Consider the following 17,401-nt stretch of genomic DNA (forward strand, 5'->3'; position numbering starts at 1 on the left):
TTTGATCTATTGAACGGATTTCTGCATAATAGGACTCAATCTCAATGGTTTAATTAGGTATTATCTTAATATGCTGACTAATTAGTGTAAATGATTTCTTAAGTTTCTAAATCATAAGCAAAAACATGCTTTCTCAAAATAAACATACCGTTTTTCGACAGATTTGGATTCTTAATTCTAAAAACATATGGGGCTAGCCAAAATATGGAATATGCGGCCCCCATAGTTAGGTTAGAAGAACAATAAAAAATTAGGATCTTTTATTGTTAATTTCACATTTCACCTTATCTCGAGAACTTTTTAAGCAAATCGAAAATTATTTGCAGACACTAATAAAATTTATTTTGCCATAAATAATTCCTGGCAAAAAATAACTTTCATTACTTTTTATAATTTGTTTAATAACAGTCTAAAATCTTTTGAATTTTAAATTACTCAAATTGTTATATTATTTTAAAAGAATGTAATATTAATTTGCAAATTACAAAATTTTATGAAATCGGATGAAAAATTCTTGAAGAATGAAATTTTAAATATATGAAATTTTAAAATTCGACTTTTGATGAATTGATTCTTGAAAATAGGATTTTTCCGAGAAAGTACGTTTTTGTGTGATTTCGTTAGATGAAATATCGTCGTATTAATTAACATATTTATCCTCTTCATTACCTCCGTCCACATATGACAAAGTGACTTCGCTTCTTAGCTTCTAAAAACACACTATAAGAAAATTAATAGTTCTTTCCCTGAAACATTTGTGGATGCTGAAGCGCTTTGGAGATTCCATAATAGATACAGAACATGTAATTAATTTTGGTAGAATTTCACATTAACAAAAGTGATTTTTGAAAAAATAGAGGCTAAATCCACGTGCTCGAAAAGGCAACTAAATTTAAATATTTTATAATTTAGTTTCCCTGAAAATAATTTTCTCTTTCGACTAATAATAAAGCGTGATGACGTGATCTGTATTTAAATTATATTTACTTAATATTTACTTAATATTTAATTGTCTAAATTTATGAGCGCGTTGCAGTCAAGTGAAATCTCATAGTATTATGAGTATTCAATTTATATCCATTTAGTAATATTTTTAGATGTATCTTGATTGTTTTATATTCAAGCACATGCATACATTTAATAACCTTAATTTTTCTTTCTCCATAATTTTGAAATTTTCTTACCAAGGATTAAATATTTATTTTTTTACAGTTAATATTAGATTCTTTTCAATAATTATTCATATCGCGGGGTTTGCATAATTAAATTAGTTTTGTGGCAGATATTTCATGCAGTTATACATTGGTATCCATTGGAATTGCCTTTAATCTTCTTGTAAAATAATCTAGCACTTTTTAAATGATTTCTTAAAATAATTATTAAATCTATGCAGCATGGTATTTAAATAGACCATAATACATAATTGTACATGCTTGTGCTCTTTAGGTGCAATTTAATATTAATATTTTTTGTTTAGTTAATACTCGGGGTTCACGTATGTGTATTTAAAATTATTATCTCCCTGGCAGTATAATTCACATTTTGTTTAATTTATTACGTATTATAACAGTAAAATAAAAATTTGGAACTGTAAAATATTTTTTTACTGTATTCTTTTATACTTCAGTTGTGAAGAGGTTGTGGCTAGACCCTTGAACTGCTGACTCCTAGTATGCGAAAATTTGAATTTTTAAGCCAAACATAATTCAAGGTGTTCTTTTGATGCGCTCTGAGCATTTTTACGTCAAAAATAAATAAATAAATAATATATTATGTAGGTACAAATCAAATATAATAAAATCAAGCCAGCCTTGCTTAAGAATGTAAATAGTATTTCCAATATTAATATTATGACTAAGTTCTAAATCCAACTATCTTAGATGTTTAAATTTTGTCTGAAATTTTAATTCAAAAGCTACTCAATATTTAACATATACACGTAGAAAAAAAAATTCTAGCACTCTAAAGTAATTTACATTTCAGTTAGAAAAAAAAGAAAACATAATTCTGGTAAATAAAACGAAAATGTGAATAATTTATTTAGTAATATATATGTTGGGGTAACGGAATATGGTAACTGTTTACCGGAATATATATATATATATATAAATATATATATATATATATATATATATATATATATATATATATATATATATATATATATATATATATATATATATATATATATATATATATATATATATATATATATATATATATATATATATATATATATATATATATATATATATATATATATATATATATATATATATATATATATATATATATATATATATATATATATATATATATACATAAAAATTTTTAAATTACTGGCATAAAATAATATGATCTACAAATTAAAATTGCTTTTATAAGAACGGACCCTCAGTCTAAAGTAAGAGTGTTGATTGAAATCTAGTTTCAAATTGCGCTTTGGCATTAATGATGACTATGATTTTCCACCCCCTCAACATAAAGGTATTAGATGGGGGATGAGGGGGATGGAAATTGACGCGTGGCTTGAGTGGACGTGCTACAGGTCCCCTGAGATGCGCCGTACTCTGTGGTGCGGAAAGACCGAAAAGCAGACATATTCATCACGTGACCTCCCCTAGGACCCCTCATGAATGAAGAGCAAAGCAAACATCCCACAAACTACCAGGTTCCCAGAGTCAATCTTTGTAAGTTGAAGAGCATTAAAAATTATAGTATCGGATTTCATCATATTAATTTGATCATCAAAAGTTTTGTTCCCGATAAGGGGTTTAAATTTTGTCTCTGAAAATAATTAAGAGACCAAATATGTTAAGAATATGTTTGGTAAATTGAAATAAATTTGGATTACTACGAATGTTTTAAATTGTTGAAGTATCATTTCATTAAACACATAACTTTTAAACCAAACGGAACTCTCAAAGGTAAAATTATTCAAATACTCACTATGTTTCAAATATTATTAATGCACTTTTATACTTCTAATTATTCTCCGGCTCAGGGAATATACACTTAATAATACAAGTCAGTTAATTTGTTTGTTTTTTTTTAATTTTATGAAAATCGTAGAAATTATTCCGAAGTCCTCAACTGCAATCAGCTCAACTACGACAACAATTCAAAACACAATTTCAACTACAACAACAATTCCAACTACCACAACAATAATTTTAGTTCATTTTATTTTCTAGCCTTATTCAGTCCCGCAGTGGACTGATCTTTAAGACACGGTTCCCACCAGATCACCGAAGTCAAGCATCACTGGCTGTGGTCAGTGTGCTGGTGGGTGACAACTTGGATTAGTCTGCGTAGGTTCCGAGGGTATGCGGTATTGGTCCTCGTTAAACTGTTCTACCGTACATTGCTCGGCTTCGTGTGCAGGTTGTCGGGATTCCTAAGCGGAGGTGCCATCCCCTATGCAGAGCATCAAAATTGTGATGGCATGCCTTCGGTCCATCCTCAAAGATGTTTCCCAGACAGTCACCAATAGGCCCTTGTGCAGCTCTTGTGAGACGTAATTGAACTACTACAACTACTACTACTAGCCTTATTCACTGTAATTCAATATACTCAAAAAGTTGACATAATAGAAATGAAAATTTATATCTTTAATCTTTTTATTTTTATTTTGATAGAGATTTGTATACTATTGTGTTGTGAGTAATTTGACGCATTAAACTAATTTTTAACTATTCCGTGCTTATATTGTTGCATTAAACTGCAACTTTACTAAATTTGATCCGCTTCTATTTGCTTAGAGATCCGAAAATCATATTCCACTTTATCTTTCCATTAATAATAATTCCCCTTAGTCTACAAATGTATGAGACGCAATGGTTCTGGGGTTTAAAGGACTTAAATATTTTTGTAAGGAACTGGGGTTCTATCCCCAGTGGAGACTTGAAGCCTACCCAGATCCAATGAACCCAATGGATAACAACTTGCCAGGGAAGTGAAAGTGGCCTGTGCGCAATGCTGATCGCATTGCCCCAATCATTCCGATTGTCACGAAATTGTGAAGCCTTAACCATCACCCCCTGGTCCACAAGAAGCTATCTGGAGAATGCTTTACTTTACTACAAATTCATAGGTTACATTGCTTTCAATTTAAAGTGCCGAAATTAGTTATTATAGATCGTTTGATCTATCAACAATGAGAGAAAAATTATTGTCAAAATTTCTTCGTTTTTGACGAAATTATTTCCTGGGAAATGCATCAAATAGGCATTTCGTCAAATAGAGAAAGTTGCTATCTTCACTTGTTTTCGCTGAGAAAAAAATGTATGGAACAGAAGAACTAACAGAATATCATAACATTTATGGTGTTTCTGGCTCTATGGGAACACCAAAAAGCTGGGTACTTTTTGCAGAAACGCTTTGGTAATGACTTTGGCAAAATTAATAGGGTATCATGTGATAAAATTTAGCAAATGAGGTAAGTTTATCATGATGCATTAGAAAATGGCATAAAAACCATTTACTCGGTTAAATTTACTTCTCACCTTTGTATTTTTTGCTAAGTGTATGAAAAGCAGATCTATAATTTTGAAAATCAGAATTTCAGGTTAACTATTTACATATGAACGGAATAATTATCAAATGAATGGTTTAAATATCGTATATTTTGGTTTTATTAACTAGAGTAATTTTTTTTGTTATTGTTGCTAGAAATGTTATGGCCATACAGGACGGTAATTTTACCAAAATTTTTACTAACATTGCCAAAAGCTAACTTTAAGCATTACTAAATAGCTGCAGTTTTTGTAAAATATCCAAATAAGTGAAGGGTGTATTCATGAGTAGTTTTAGTATCTAAGCAAGAATTACCTAGAACCGTATCTTAACCATGTATTATAAAAATAATTAAAATGAAGAAATTACTTGCGATGAAGTCTTAAACCATTAGAAAAAATATTCTCGCTGGAATGTTTACCTATTTAAATATCACGACAACAGCTACAATGCATGAATCAAAAGAATAAAAATTGTTATTTACTTATGTTTTACTATAAGACAATTAGTGAAAGAAAAAAAAATATTTAAATTCATAAAAGTAATTATCGAATATTTTGAGTGAGGTACCAAATATGATGAAATTTTCTGTAGTTTTTAAATATATAAATATTTTTGCTAAATTCTTTAATGCTTAATTAAATATTTTTGCTAAATTCTTTAATGGATAAAAAAAAACGAAATGTAAACTGTAAAAAAAACGAAGCAGAAATATGAAGAAGTGTTACAAAAAAATGTCCAGAACTAATGGATGCCAATAAGTAAGCAAAACTGCTTTTCATTTTCTTTTCGCCGGTGCTTATTTTAAAGTTTTCTCATAATAAACATTTATAGGACTTTTATGTTCGTCATGATTGCATTTTTCATAATTGCACTCATTCTTATGACTAGAATATTAATATTTTTAATGTTACATTAATTAAATTTACCACTGGAGAGACAGGTAGGGACTTTTGGCCACTCTTTCTGTTGCTTTGTAATTCAAAAAATTATCTGCTGAAAGTATCGAGTAGTTCTGACTTTTCATAATTTGATCCAATTTAAGTGTTTATTTAATCATTCATAGGTTAGCCTTAGAGAAAAGTATTTATAGAATCTTATATCTAGAGCAGTAGTTGCCAACAGGCGGCCCGCGGGAAAGATCCAGCCCTCGAAGCCCTTTTTGTGGGCAGCGAACTAAAATATATTAGTTGTCTTTTTTTTGCGGGCAATTTTCGTAAGAAATCTATATGGGTTTAAAGTACTTTTCTTTGTTAAAAAAACAATTTCTTCGTTTCTGCGAAATGTAACATACCAACGGTGCAAAAAAAATTTTTTCTTAGGTAAAAATCTACTTATTTTAATTTGTAATTCAATACTTCTGTTTTGTACAACTTGATAAAAATCAGACAGTAATATTTAATGTTCCTTCAAACATAAAAGAGTCCTATATACAATTTTGATAAAGTTGCAGTTCGCCATTTGACTGGTGTTTTTAATTGCGGCCCCCGTCTTCATGTAAGTTGGAAGCCCTGATCTAGAGCAACGGGAGGGGCCAGAGTGTCCCCTAAGATATTTTGGTAGATATCCTCAAATTCTAGATAGATTTGGGTATAAGATACCCTTTGGTAGGCATGAGATACCCCAGTTTTATTGAAAGAAACATGAGTATTTCAACTTATCTATAATTATTATTTACTGTGAAAATGGAACTAAATTATTTCAAAAACTGATGTAGAAATCTCCAGGAAAGATTATCTCTGTGTGGCGATTTCCTCTACTTATGACTACTTTTAGGACCACGTAAATTTTTCCACAGGCTTTGTGTTGAAGAAACCCTTTGGGAGAGACTATCAAAATCTCTGCCAGCGAGCGGGCAAACAGGGAAGCACGAAAAAATATCAAAATAAAAGATATTGACAAAACAAATTACATTCAAATGTATTCAAAATATTTCTGAGTGGCTCTTATTTAGAGAGCTCTTTTTGACGATTGTTGAAAAAGATTGAGAACTTGATGTTACAGTCACACTGAAGATCACGATACTATCCGTGACTTAGTTTTAGAGTTAGAAGTTAAATTTAAAAAAAGTTAATTTAGAACAAAGTCGCATCTCAAACAAACGAACTTCCAATTTTTTAAAGTAAACTTATTTTGATAATATAAAATTAAAATTAAATGAAAAAAAAGAATTGTTTATTTATTTAAAATATTTCTATCATTCATAATTGGAAAATTTGTCTTTACATGCAATTATATCAATATTATTTCTATTAACGCTAAATTTTATTCTTGGATCCGGTTTTCACGACGCCAATACAAGTGGCTTTTTCTCTCCAAGAGAATGACGCTGTGAAAAAATAAAATCGCTTGCAAAAAATTTATGTGCCTTCGATAACATTTTGCAGTCAATGGAGGTAAACACTAAAAACGACCAATCTCCTTTAAAGACCATTTTACCGTGAGACAGAAAGTGGTCTCTTCCGAGAGGTTTCACTATATAATTGAAAATTCAGTGTTCCGTTAATCAAATATTTTCGTTAATCCAAATCGAATCAAATACCATAGAGTTTTAATGATCAAGTCGTTAATACATTGTTATCAAATTATTTATGATTTTATTTTGAGATTTTGGATTGTCTAATTAATTTACACACAGACAATCTGGAAAAGGCCACACTAGCTCCTTCAGAATTTCTAGATATACAGTAATGTTCTGCCTTTCTAACGTGAAACACTTTCAAATAATTTAAATTACTTTTACATCAAAAATATATTGATGCATATAGATTACCTGAACTCTTGCTTCCGTTAAGTTAATTTTCATAGCCAAGTCTTCTCGAGTAAAGACATCGGGGTAGTGAGTTTGAGCAAATGCTTTTTCTAACTCCTCCAACTAAAAACGTTTTAAAACAAAAATAATAAATGTAACTTTTAATAATAAGAAAATTTAAGTCAAATAAAAGGAGTAATTAACACTGAGAAACAAATACTTTTCAGTTATACAAATACTTGATCTTGCCTAATTTGGGTGTGAAGACTTAAAAGATAAAATTAGTTCTAAAACTGCAGATTTTTTAAAATGTCATTTTAATTCTATTTTTTGTCAAAATTCACAGGTTTAAAAACCTCATATTTAACAGGGAGACCCGTAAATGTTGCGGTAAACTTCTAAGAGAGTTAGGACGCATCACCAGGATCGAAATTAAACGATAATTGTCGTCGTACACGGCTGGGAGCACTCCCCTGTTACGAACTGTTCAGAAGCACGCAAAGAAATAAATATCCAATAATGGTATTTTATGCAATTTTAATCCAGATGAAGTGCTTTAACTCCCCAAGAAGTTTGTTTTGAACATGTACACTCCCTTCCTTGTTGTGAATAACGTTTTTAAACTTGTATATTTTGACAAAAACTGTACTAAGAATGTCATTTTCAAAAAAATCTGTAGTCTTAAGACAAAAACCGATTACAGATTTGAAAGCTGTAATACGAACGTATCTAAGATCTGTTAAAAAATTTCATGCAACAGAAAACAAACAAAAATATATAGCTCCTCAGTGTAGTAATTTTTTCAAATCATGTAGTTTTTCCCAGAGTATGAAATGCTAAGATTTTCTGACACTTTTCAAAGTATTATTTTTAGAAATAATTAAAAAGAAAATTAATAGATGCTCTATAGTAATAACATTTTTATTAAAAATAACATAATTTAGATATATTAAATTATTATTCGCAAACATTATAGCAAAATAAATGCATTGAATTACAGTTATGTCATTTTCAATTTAGTCAACCAGACATTTTTAAAACTAATATACATATATCATATATAATATACATTTATTATATACATATTTTACTGTACATATATTATATATCCCAAACTATTTTAATATGTATCTCTTTGAAACTCCTTATTTAAACCATTATAGTAATCTAAATAATACTGGTATTTTTAAAAACAAAGATGTATAGCCGCATAGAAATACACTGCAAAAAATTCCAAATCAAATTACGGTATGAAGTACAGGCACTTTGGGTGCATCGTCCATAAAAGCAAATTTACCGTAAAATCCATTTTTACCGAAAACGTAAATTTTTCCGTAATATTTTTAATTAGAGTGATTCAGTGATTTTACGGTAATTATTGTTATAAATATTACGGTTTATCAGATTTTTTGTTCGTAACATGTAACAGTCCATTTTGTTCGTAACGTTCTGTAAAAGTGGACTTTGAAAAGTTCTGTCACCATGGGTGATGGTACTTTTTACCTTAATTTGATTCGGAATATTTTGCAGATATCTGTCGTATATATATTGTAATAGTATTGTGTTGAAAGATAAAGGCTTTATTTAAATCAACCATTAAAGTATATATAAAAACGTTTCTATTGTTTTAGTTCACATAAAGTAAACATGTTAAAATTAAAATCACTGACATTCAAGTTTTAAACGTGCTTTTCTCTAATCAAAATCCCCTAACGTGTTGACATGATGCAAAACTCGAACAATTTTCTTCAATATCACTTTTCGAAAAGCGGCTTAAAGATAATTAAATTATTAACATACGAGTAAAATTACACATCTCCAAAAAACTTAAATAAAATGTATCTAAAACAATTTCTTTGTCTTTTTCAATCGTACCTGGAGTTAAGACAAAACTTAATTTAAATAAAGTATGTTCATCTTAAATAAAATCTGTCCATTCTAAATAAAATATGTTCCACGTGAACTAAGATGCGGAATGCAATGGACAGTTCTTAAAACGTAAGATCATAACACAGAACTAAACTTTAAGCTCTGTTCGTTTAAAATCAATTAACAATAAAAAAAATTTGAGTAAATTTATGTTTCTGTCTACACTGCGAAAAATTCCGGATCAAATTACGGTATAAAGTACCGACGCTTTGTGTGCACCACCCGTGAACGCAAATTTACCGTAAAATATTATACCGTTATTTTTATAGTAGTATTTATTAAATTACAGTGATACCGTGATTTTATGGTAATAGCTGTAAAAGTTACTTTAAAATAATTTTTCAAAGATTTAAGTATTTTTATGCTTTTATGAATTATTACTGTAAAAAAGTGCCAAAGTACATGAAAAACAGGATTATCCAAAAGATGTAATGCACACAACGTCAATAATTTTTCTCACAAATTTATTACTTGAGATAATCTGATGTCTTAAAATTCGATGAAGAAAGTTATAGGTTAATTTGATTTATCTAGGAAAGCATATTGCATAAGTAGGGAATATTAAACGCAACTAGCATATAAATGTCAAGAGGATTTAGAGTCAGCTACTGTTAACGCTAATATTCTCACCATTTGAGAAGCGCCCCAATACCAAAAGCAAATTTTATATGAAAATAATTCAAATCACAAAAAACTTTGCATACATTGTAAGATATTCTAGATCAAATTACGGTGAAATGTCTCGGCATTCAGGGCCCCTGTACTTTTTACCGTAAAATCAATTTTTACCAGAACAAGTTAAGGAACCAAAAATCTGATAAACCATCCTAGTAAAGTAATAATTACAGTAAAAACACTGAATTACTCTAATTAAATATTACTATAAAAATTATGGTGAATATTTTACGTAAAATTGGATTTTATGTATGATGCATCTAAAGTGCTTGTACTTAATGCAGTAGTTTCATTCGGAATTTTTTACAGTGTACATACAATTTCAAAAATTTTCTTGGAGGCACTAATATACATATATAGATTGCTTAAAAACATGCATTCGATCAAACCTATATTTATAAACATCATGATAGAAAACATTCAAAATAAATGAAGTTAAATATATATATCAAATAACTTAAACCTGCAATTTAAATAATTAAAGATCTTAGATAAAAATGATAATAATGATAATACATAATAATAATGGATAGTAATAATGATAATCTTAATGATATATAAAGTATAAAATTCATGCATAATAATACAAAAATGTTATAATACATAAAGATCAGCTAACCTGTTGAACAGAGAATGTTGTTCGATTTCTTCGTTGTTTTCGGCGCATAAAGCTTTCATCGTGAAGTTCACTTTGGTATCCATAACTAGCATCTGTAATATTCAGATAACAATCAGATATCAACAAAACAAGCTAATACTTTCTTACGAAAAAATGCTTTCTCTTTCGGTAAAAAGGGGGAAAAATGCGCTGCAAAAGGTCGAAGAATTTTTTCTGTAATGGTTGGTGCGGGTAAATGCTAAAGTTTTTAGCCAAAATATATACAGTGCCTTGCTGCGGTAAAAAGCTTAGCTACAAGCAGATTACTATTTTGTCGTTTTTTATTCATTATTTGCAATTGAATTTGTGACTTTTTTAATCGGTTATCTTCTTACTTTAGTTCTATAAAATGGCTAGAGATTTTTTTTTTATAGAATTTCGTGAAATGAAACCCAATACATTATTTTTGAGAACCTAAAATAATTTTATTTTTGATTCAATCAGTTTACATTCCCACTATTTTTCTTGTTTTAAAATTCATTCCAATATGGAATATAATAAGGCTTGACATACAGCATTTATGCTTCTTAACTAATAGAAAAATAAATACCAATGAATTTTTTTCTGCTTATAATGAATTCTTTTTTACCAGATAATTTTTTCGATAAATTATCAATATAGATTTTTTTTCTCTGTTTATAGTAATATTTATCATGTTACAAAATTAAATGATGAATGTAAGCATAGAAATGTATAAAGATATATCAGAGATATTAAAATGAGTATAGAGTTTAAAAGAGTGTTTTAGGATATTTCGATAGTATAAATTAAACATTTTCAATTGAATAAGGAGCTCTACAGTAACTAAGTCAGAAAGTCCGAATAGAAAGATTACGTGTCGGAAAAAAATTCATTTAATGTAAGTTGAGAATCGTTTAATTATTCGTCACTATTGTTTTTTTTATTTATTTAATTTTCCGAACTACGTATGAATTATTATACAGCGAATGAATGAACAGAAAGAATGAGTGACTAAATCTGGAGCTAATTTTTTTAAAGTCCACCATTTAATCAAAATTCTAATTGAAAAATTCGGCGAGTTTTTCTTAATACAAGCAAATATCCGTAGTAGGAGAGCATAAACAACAGTTTCTACAATTTTATGTTCATGAAATCATATTTGCTGCTAAAATATACAAGTAATTTGAGCAAGGGAAAAAGTAAACTGAAAAGATGTATAAATAAAAAATTCAAAAGGAAAAACACTGGTGCAAATTTAGAAATTATTTGCAAGTGATAACACAAAATGTACTTATTAGAATATGCTTTTTATAAATGATGCAAAAGATAAAAAGACTCAAATTTGCTGATAAAAATAAGCACTAAGGTGGTGTAGTAGATAAAGCCTCCGTTCAATCCACAAATAGCGAACTGGGGGTCTAGAATTCAATCCAGCGGTGTTTATAAACAGCAAGATGCATGTTAAATCAGTCGTGGCTGAAAGTCCTCTGATTGGTTACGGGGTGAAATTTGGGGAAAGGTGTGCCAACTCAGGCACTGTCCGTGTCGTCGGAAAGGAGTCAAAATTACGTGGCAATCCTACCATGGCCGTTAAAAATAGAGCCCTGAAGAACTACCATTGTGCTTGGACATATTTGGGTAATGTGCTGATAAAAGTAACCACTCTTTTAGAAAATTCAAACTAATTTTTATCAATTATAGCGAATTTTCCATCCAATGAAATGGAATAAAAGTAGTTTCCTTTCACAATGTTTCTCTCGTTGAGAACAACACTTATTCGTATTTCCGTAACTTTTTCTACATATTCTCGGATCTTCACGTTCTAGGAATCAATCTTATTGGCTCAAGGGAGTGACCTCAAATATGCTAATTAATAAGTGCAGACGGTATTTTAAGTTATGAAATCAGATACAAAAACAACCTTCTCTGAATAAACATACCTTTTCTTCGACGGATTCGGATTTCTGTCACCCAAAATATAGAGGGTTATGGCAATTTGGGAAATATAGTCTCCTTAGTTTGGTCAGGATAGCGGTCCAAAGTTTGGATCCGTTAATATTAATTATATTTTTTGTTTATTTCGCCATATCTTCAGAACTGTTAAAGTGAAATTAAAATAATTTTGCACACAATTATAAAATTCGCTTATCGAAAAGTAATTCCGTGCAAAATATAACTTTAAGTAAATATCAATTATTGTTTATTATTTTACTTAAAAATGGTTGAAAAATTTTGGCATACAATATATTACATCAATTTAAAGAATGTAATTTTCTGTAGCAAAATGCAAAATTTGAGCTAAATCGGTCGAATAGTTCCGGAGAAATCGAATTTTAGGAATACGGTTTTTTTAAAATTCAATTTCTCAGGCACTATTCAACCTATTTTGCTCACAATTTGTATCTTTCCATGTGAAATTACGTTCTTTTAGATGATGCAAAAAATTTTATATATTACTGTTCAAAATTTAATAAAAATAAATGTAAACAAAATAATAAAACTTATAAATATTTATTAAAAGCCATTTTCTGCATGAAATTATATTTAGACAAACGAATTTTAAAATTGTGAGCGAAAACTTTACATTTTGCATGCAAAGTTATCAATATGTGGTGAAATATGCAATTAATATTCTCATTCGTGTAAATAAACGGTAAAATATTGCCTTCGTGTTATTTACGCCAACGATGCCTAACAACTTTTGGTAATCATTACAAATTGAAAAGAAAAAAAAAATTTTGAACTAATGATCTAAATTGCTAGATCTAATGTTTATCTAAAGATTAAATATCTAATTGCTAAATAAGAATTTAATCATTATTATTATTATTGGCACCAATAATGCTCAATTAATTTTAGTATCGGGTATTACTTTTATTATATTGAATTGTGATTTTAAATTACTAAATATATTGATATTGGTAAAAAGGCTCTTATGGCCCACTGAAGGGGATTTTCACAGGAGAAAATTGTTGATTATGGTAATTTTTCTGGTATAATTCTTTCAGTTTTCTGCGTGATTTCGTAGTGTTGATTTACACTGATTCATTGATCATTTACTTTTTTCACTACATTCAAGAACGGGTATTCATCTTATTTTTTAATAAAACTTTTTCTATAGAGCTGATTTATACTGATTCATTGATCGTTTACTTTTTTTCACTACATTCAAGAACGGGTATTCATCTTATTTTTTAATAAAACTTTTTTTATAGAGATGATTTATTCTGATTCATTGATCATTTACTTTTTTCACTTCATTCAAGAACGGGTATTCATCTTATTTTTTAATATAATTTATTCTATAGAACTTAAAATAGCTTATATTTATTAAATGAATTTTCTTCATTGACATTTCGACCTAAATCATGGTAAATCTTAATTCATAGTAAATCTTAATGGCAAATCTATAACGAAGTTAAATAAATATCAATTTTACTACCTACAAATAATAACATGCAATTTCGATAATTAATGATTTTAGGTAAATAATAATAATAATAATAATAATTAACTAATTTATAATTTTATCTTAGTTGTACTAAAAATACATTTGGGATAGTCAGAGCAGTTATAAAAGTTTAAGACTCATGAATAATTATAACAATTTTTTTTATACTTTTCTGAAAATATTCCTAAAAAAAACATTTAAATGCCTCACCTACACTTTCATATTTTTAAAAATCAGCAATAAATAAATAAATTGTTTTGAATATTATACTTTTAAATATATATTTATTTTCTTTAGATAAATTTTAATTTTTTTTTACTATCTATATACATTTTTTAAAAAAAATTGAGTTTGAAACCTGACTATGAATTCAATTGAAGTATAAAGTGATAAACTTCTTTCAAATTAAATATGAAAATCAAATCATTTTATTTGTTTTATGCTTATTTTTTATGCAGGATTATTTTTTTTAAATTTAATTATATCTTTGTAAATATTTTATTACAATTTATTTAGATAAATTGCAAAATTAAATTAGGGCACTACAGAATAAAAGAAATTGGATTTACGTTATTTCTTATTTGATACATTTCTCACCTTTTTCAATAAATCCAATGAAGACTTTTCTTTAACTCATGTTACATTTAACAACTTTAGATGTTACTCATAATATCATATACTTAGCGTGAAATGATATTCTTTATTCAATTTTTCATACAAAATTGGTTTTAAAATAAATATATACCAAAATGCTTTTATAAATATATCTCCAAACAATTCTGTTAACAGCATTTGCTTCGCGTTATAGAACCGATATATTTACTTCAATTTTTCCTTATATCGATATCATATAAACTATATCGATATCACTTTCAACGACTCTCCGAGAAAAATCACTCCAAGGCAAAAATGGGGAGGAGAAAAGGGGTGGTAAAGAGCGTCTCTGAGCGGAGCCGAAATCTAAAGCTCATTTTCCACTTTGCATAATAAGATTTTGAAAACAGAAAAACGCCATATTCCGTTCGAAAATTCAGAGTCGAATATTCGAATTGATTTAAAAAGATTATGAGCTCTGAATGCATAGCCGTGGATAAGATTAGCTATAGCTCTCCCAGAATATAGAGCGTGATACTTTTACTGCCAAGACTTTTTGAGACTGCAGGGCACGGGCATTGGTGTCAAAGCGTTTTGCCCCAACTCGACCCCCGCTACCATCTTTTACTCTCTTCCGCCTTTAAAGTTGTTTTTCCCCTGCGCTTCTTTAAAACCCATTAATGTTAAGAGTACGGCATAGGGTTACTGATACTGTCGCCAATACAAGCATGAATACTTTTATGTAAAGTTCTGTTTGGCGAACCATAAATATATTCTTTACAAAACAATTTTTTTTTTTTATTCAGAAATATTCTTCTGAAAAATAATTTTTATATTGTGTTTTCAATTAAAAGACTTACAACCTTTTTCGACGCAGTGTTACCAGTTCCAAACTTTTATTAAGACACTAAATTCAAAAATATTATCATCAAATATATTCAAAAATATTATGTATCAAAAATATATAGGAACTCAAAACTGTTTGCTTCTAAATGTTCACCAATTTTTAGTTACCACTATTCAAGCAACAAAGAAAAATAAAGTGTGAATACTCTGTGATACGAATACAATACTTTTCAATAAGAATACGCTGTACTGTCTGAGAGCACAGTTTTAATCAGGCCGCTATGGCCTGATTAAAATTAGTAAAATATATTTGTTGTTCCGCAAAGATTTAAGTAAATTATAATATTAAGAAAAACTTGGGACATTGGCAGATAAAGTTAAAAAAAATACTATATTTTAAAAAGTCGAACTCCATTATACATTAAAAAAATCAAATAAATCTATCATAAAACTGTCTATTTTAAGTATTTAAATAATTACTCATTAAAGCAATAATAAATTATTTTAGTTTATAAGACATTTAATCTGTATAAAAAAAATTAAATACCAGTCGATGAGAAGTAATGAAACTTAAATGACATAGATAAATTTATAAAAAGTCTGTAATCCTTCAATTTATTCAAAATTCAATTATTAAAAGAATAAGTAACTAATGTGAGTTATTATATATATATAACTATAAATATATAACTATAAATATAAAAATATTAATTCTCATATCATGTACTTTCGTTTTTTCCCTTGATAAATCATAGTTGAATAACCTTTCCACTAGTTATTTTATTAGCTTAAACAACTTTTTAGATTTAATTATATTAGCTTTCACAAGATTAAAAATTTTGCAATAGTTCTGAAAAGAATGTATGTTAAATTAATGACTTAATTTTTAAAAAAAGAAAGGGATGAACGCATCTCAAACTTTTATTAATGTATTTAAGTATATTTTTATAATCCTGCTGAGCTCTTTCGAAAAGAAAAGCTTTAGATTATGATGTGTTAAACTACCCTAGTGTTAAAATATTTTTTCTTCAATAAAAATCGTAAAATGAACTGTTCAAAAACCTCCTAAGTTATTAATAGGTATTAACGCCTACTTTTTTCAAAGTGCAAAGCACATGAAATTTAAATCTGCAACTAAGTTTGATTATAAAAATGTATTATTTGTAACTAAAATTGATTATAAAAAATATATTAGTGTAATTTTTTGATATTAAAAAGTGAGTCTGGTAAAAACTTTTAAAAACTTTTTTAATATCTCCATTCCTTGAGTTTTTGATGAAAATATTAACTCCAAATACAAATGTCAAAATATTGTTCACGCCAAGAGAAGCCAAGACTTCAGCCAAATCTATATTGCTCTTTATTTCATCCTGGGGTTTTCCCAAGGGTAGCCAAGAGTTTGATGCGTTTATGGGAGTTAGGATTTGATCCAATTTGGTCCAATTACGGACAACGTTTCGAGAAAAAGGAGACTAGATAAAGGAAAAAAATCCCGGAGAATACAGTCTAGGGCCCAAAAAAAAGGAAAACAAACAATCAAATGGCAAAGAAAATTCTCTTTACTTCCACAAAAATGCGGAACCAAATCACGCTTGGAAAAAGAGAGCGTAAAGCAGGCTTAGTGGTTCCGATTTCAACATTTCTAGTCTTTATATACGTTTTTGAATCTGCATTTCTGGAAAATATGAACAGTTTTACCTCTTTCCCATTTTTACAATGATATCTGAATACTAAAATCCAGTTTTTTACTGGAAAAACGTGGAGTGGGTGTCGATGCTTTAAAGCTGTGGTTGCTCTTTTTAAAAGGTGCAGCGAGAAAACTGGAGAGCTATTTTGAAGCGTTTGCAAATAGGGTTTCTCAGAAATAGGCACTCCTGTTTTGAAAATCGGAAAAGAAATAAAACTATAAACCTCGTTTCAAACGAAAATACGTTTTTTGCCGTCCTTAACGCATGTTTGGTGGCATATTTATGAGAAGCTTACAAAGTGGTTGAAGATAAATTTTGGTTAGAATCGTTTA

The 17,401-nt window shown here is 28.5% G+C and overlaps 1 protein-coding gene across 1 annotated transcript in view; it reads right to left on the minus strand.

Moving 5' to 3' along the window:
* Nucleotides 1-17,401, minus strand: part of LOC107451767 (uncharacterized) — a 34,942-nt gene that overhangs the window by 14,844 nt on the left and 2,697 nt on the right. The window contains exons 2-3 of the mRNA XM_087165582.1: nucleotides 10,491-10,582; nucleotides 7,289-7,390 (exon numbers count right to left, since the gene is read on the minus strand). Of these exons, the coding sequence (XP_087021708.1) occupies nucleotides 7,289-7,390; nucleotides 10,491-10,582 (194 nt within the window). The remainder of the gene's footprint in view (nucleotides 1-7,288; nucleotides 7,391-10,490; nucleotides 10,583-17,401) is intronic.

This window comes from Parasteatoda tepidariorum, chromosome 6, assembly GCF_982258835.1.
Source record: "Parasteatoda tepidariorum strain Cologne lab strain chromosome 6, Ptep-v5.0, whole genome shotgun sequence".
Taxonomy (NCBI): domain Eukaryota; kingdom Metazoa; phylum Arthropoda; class Arachnida; order Araneae; family Theridiidae; genus Parasteatoda; species Parasteatoda tepidariorum.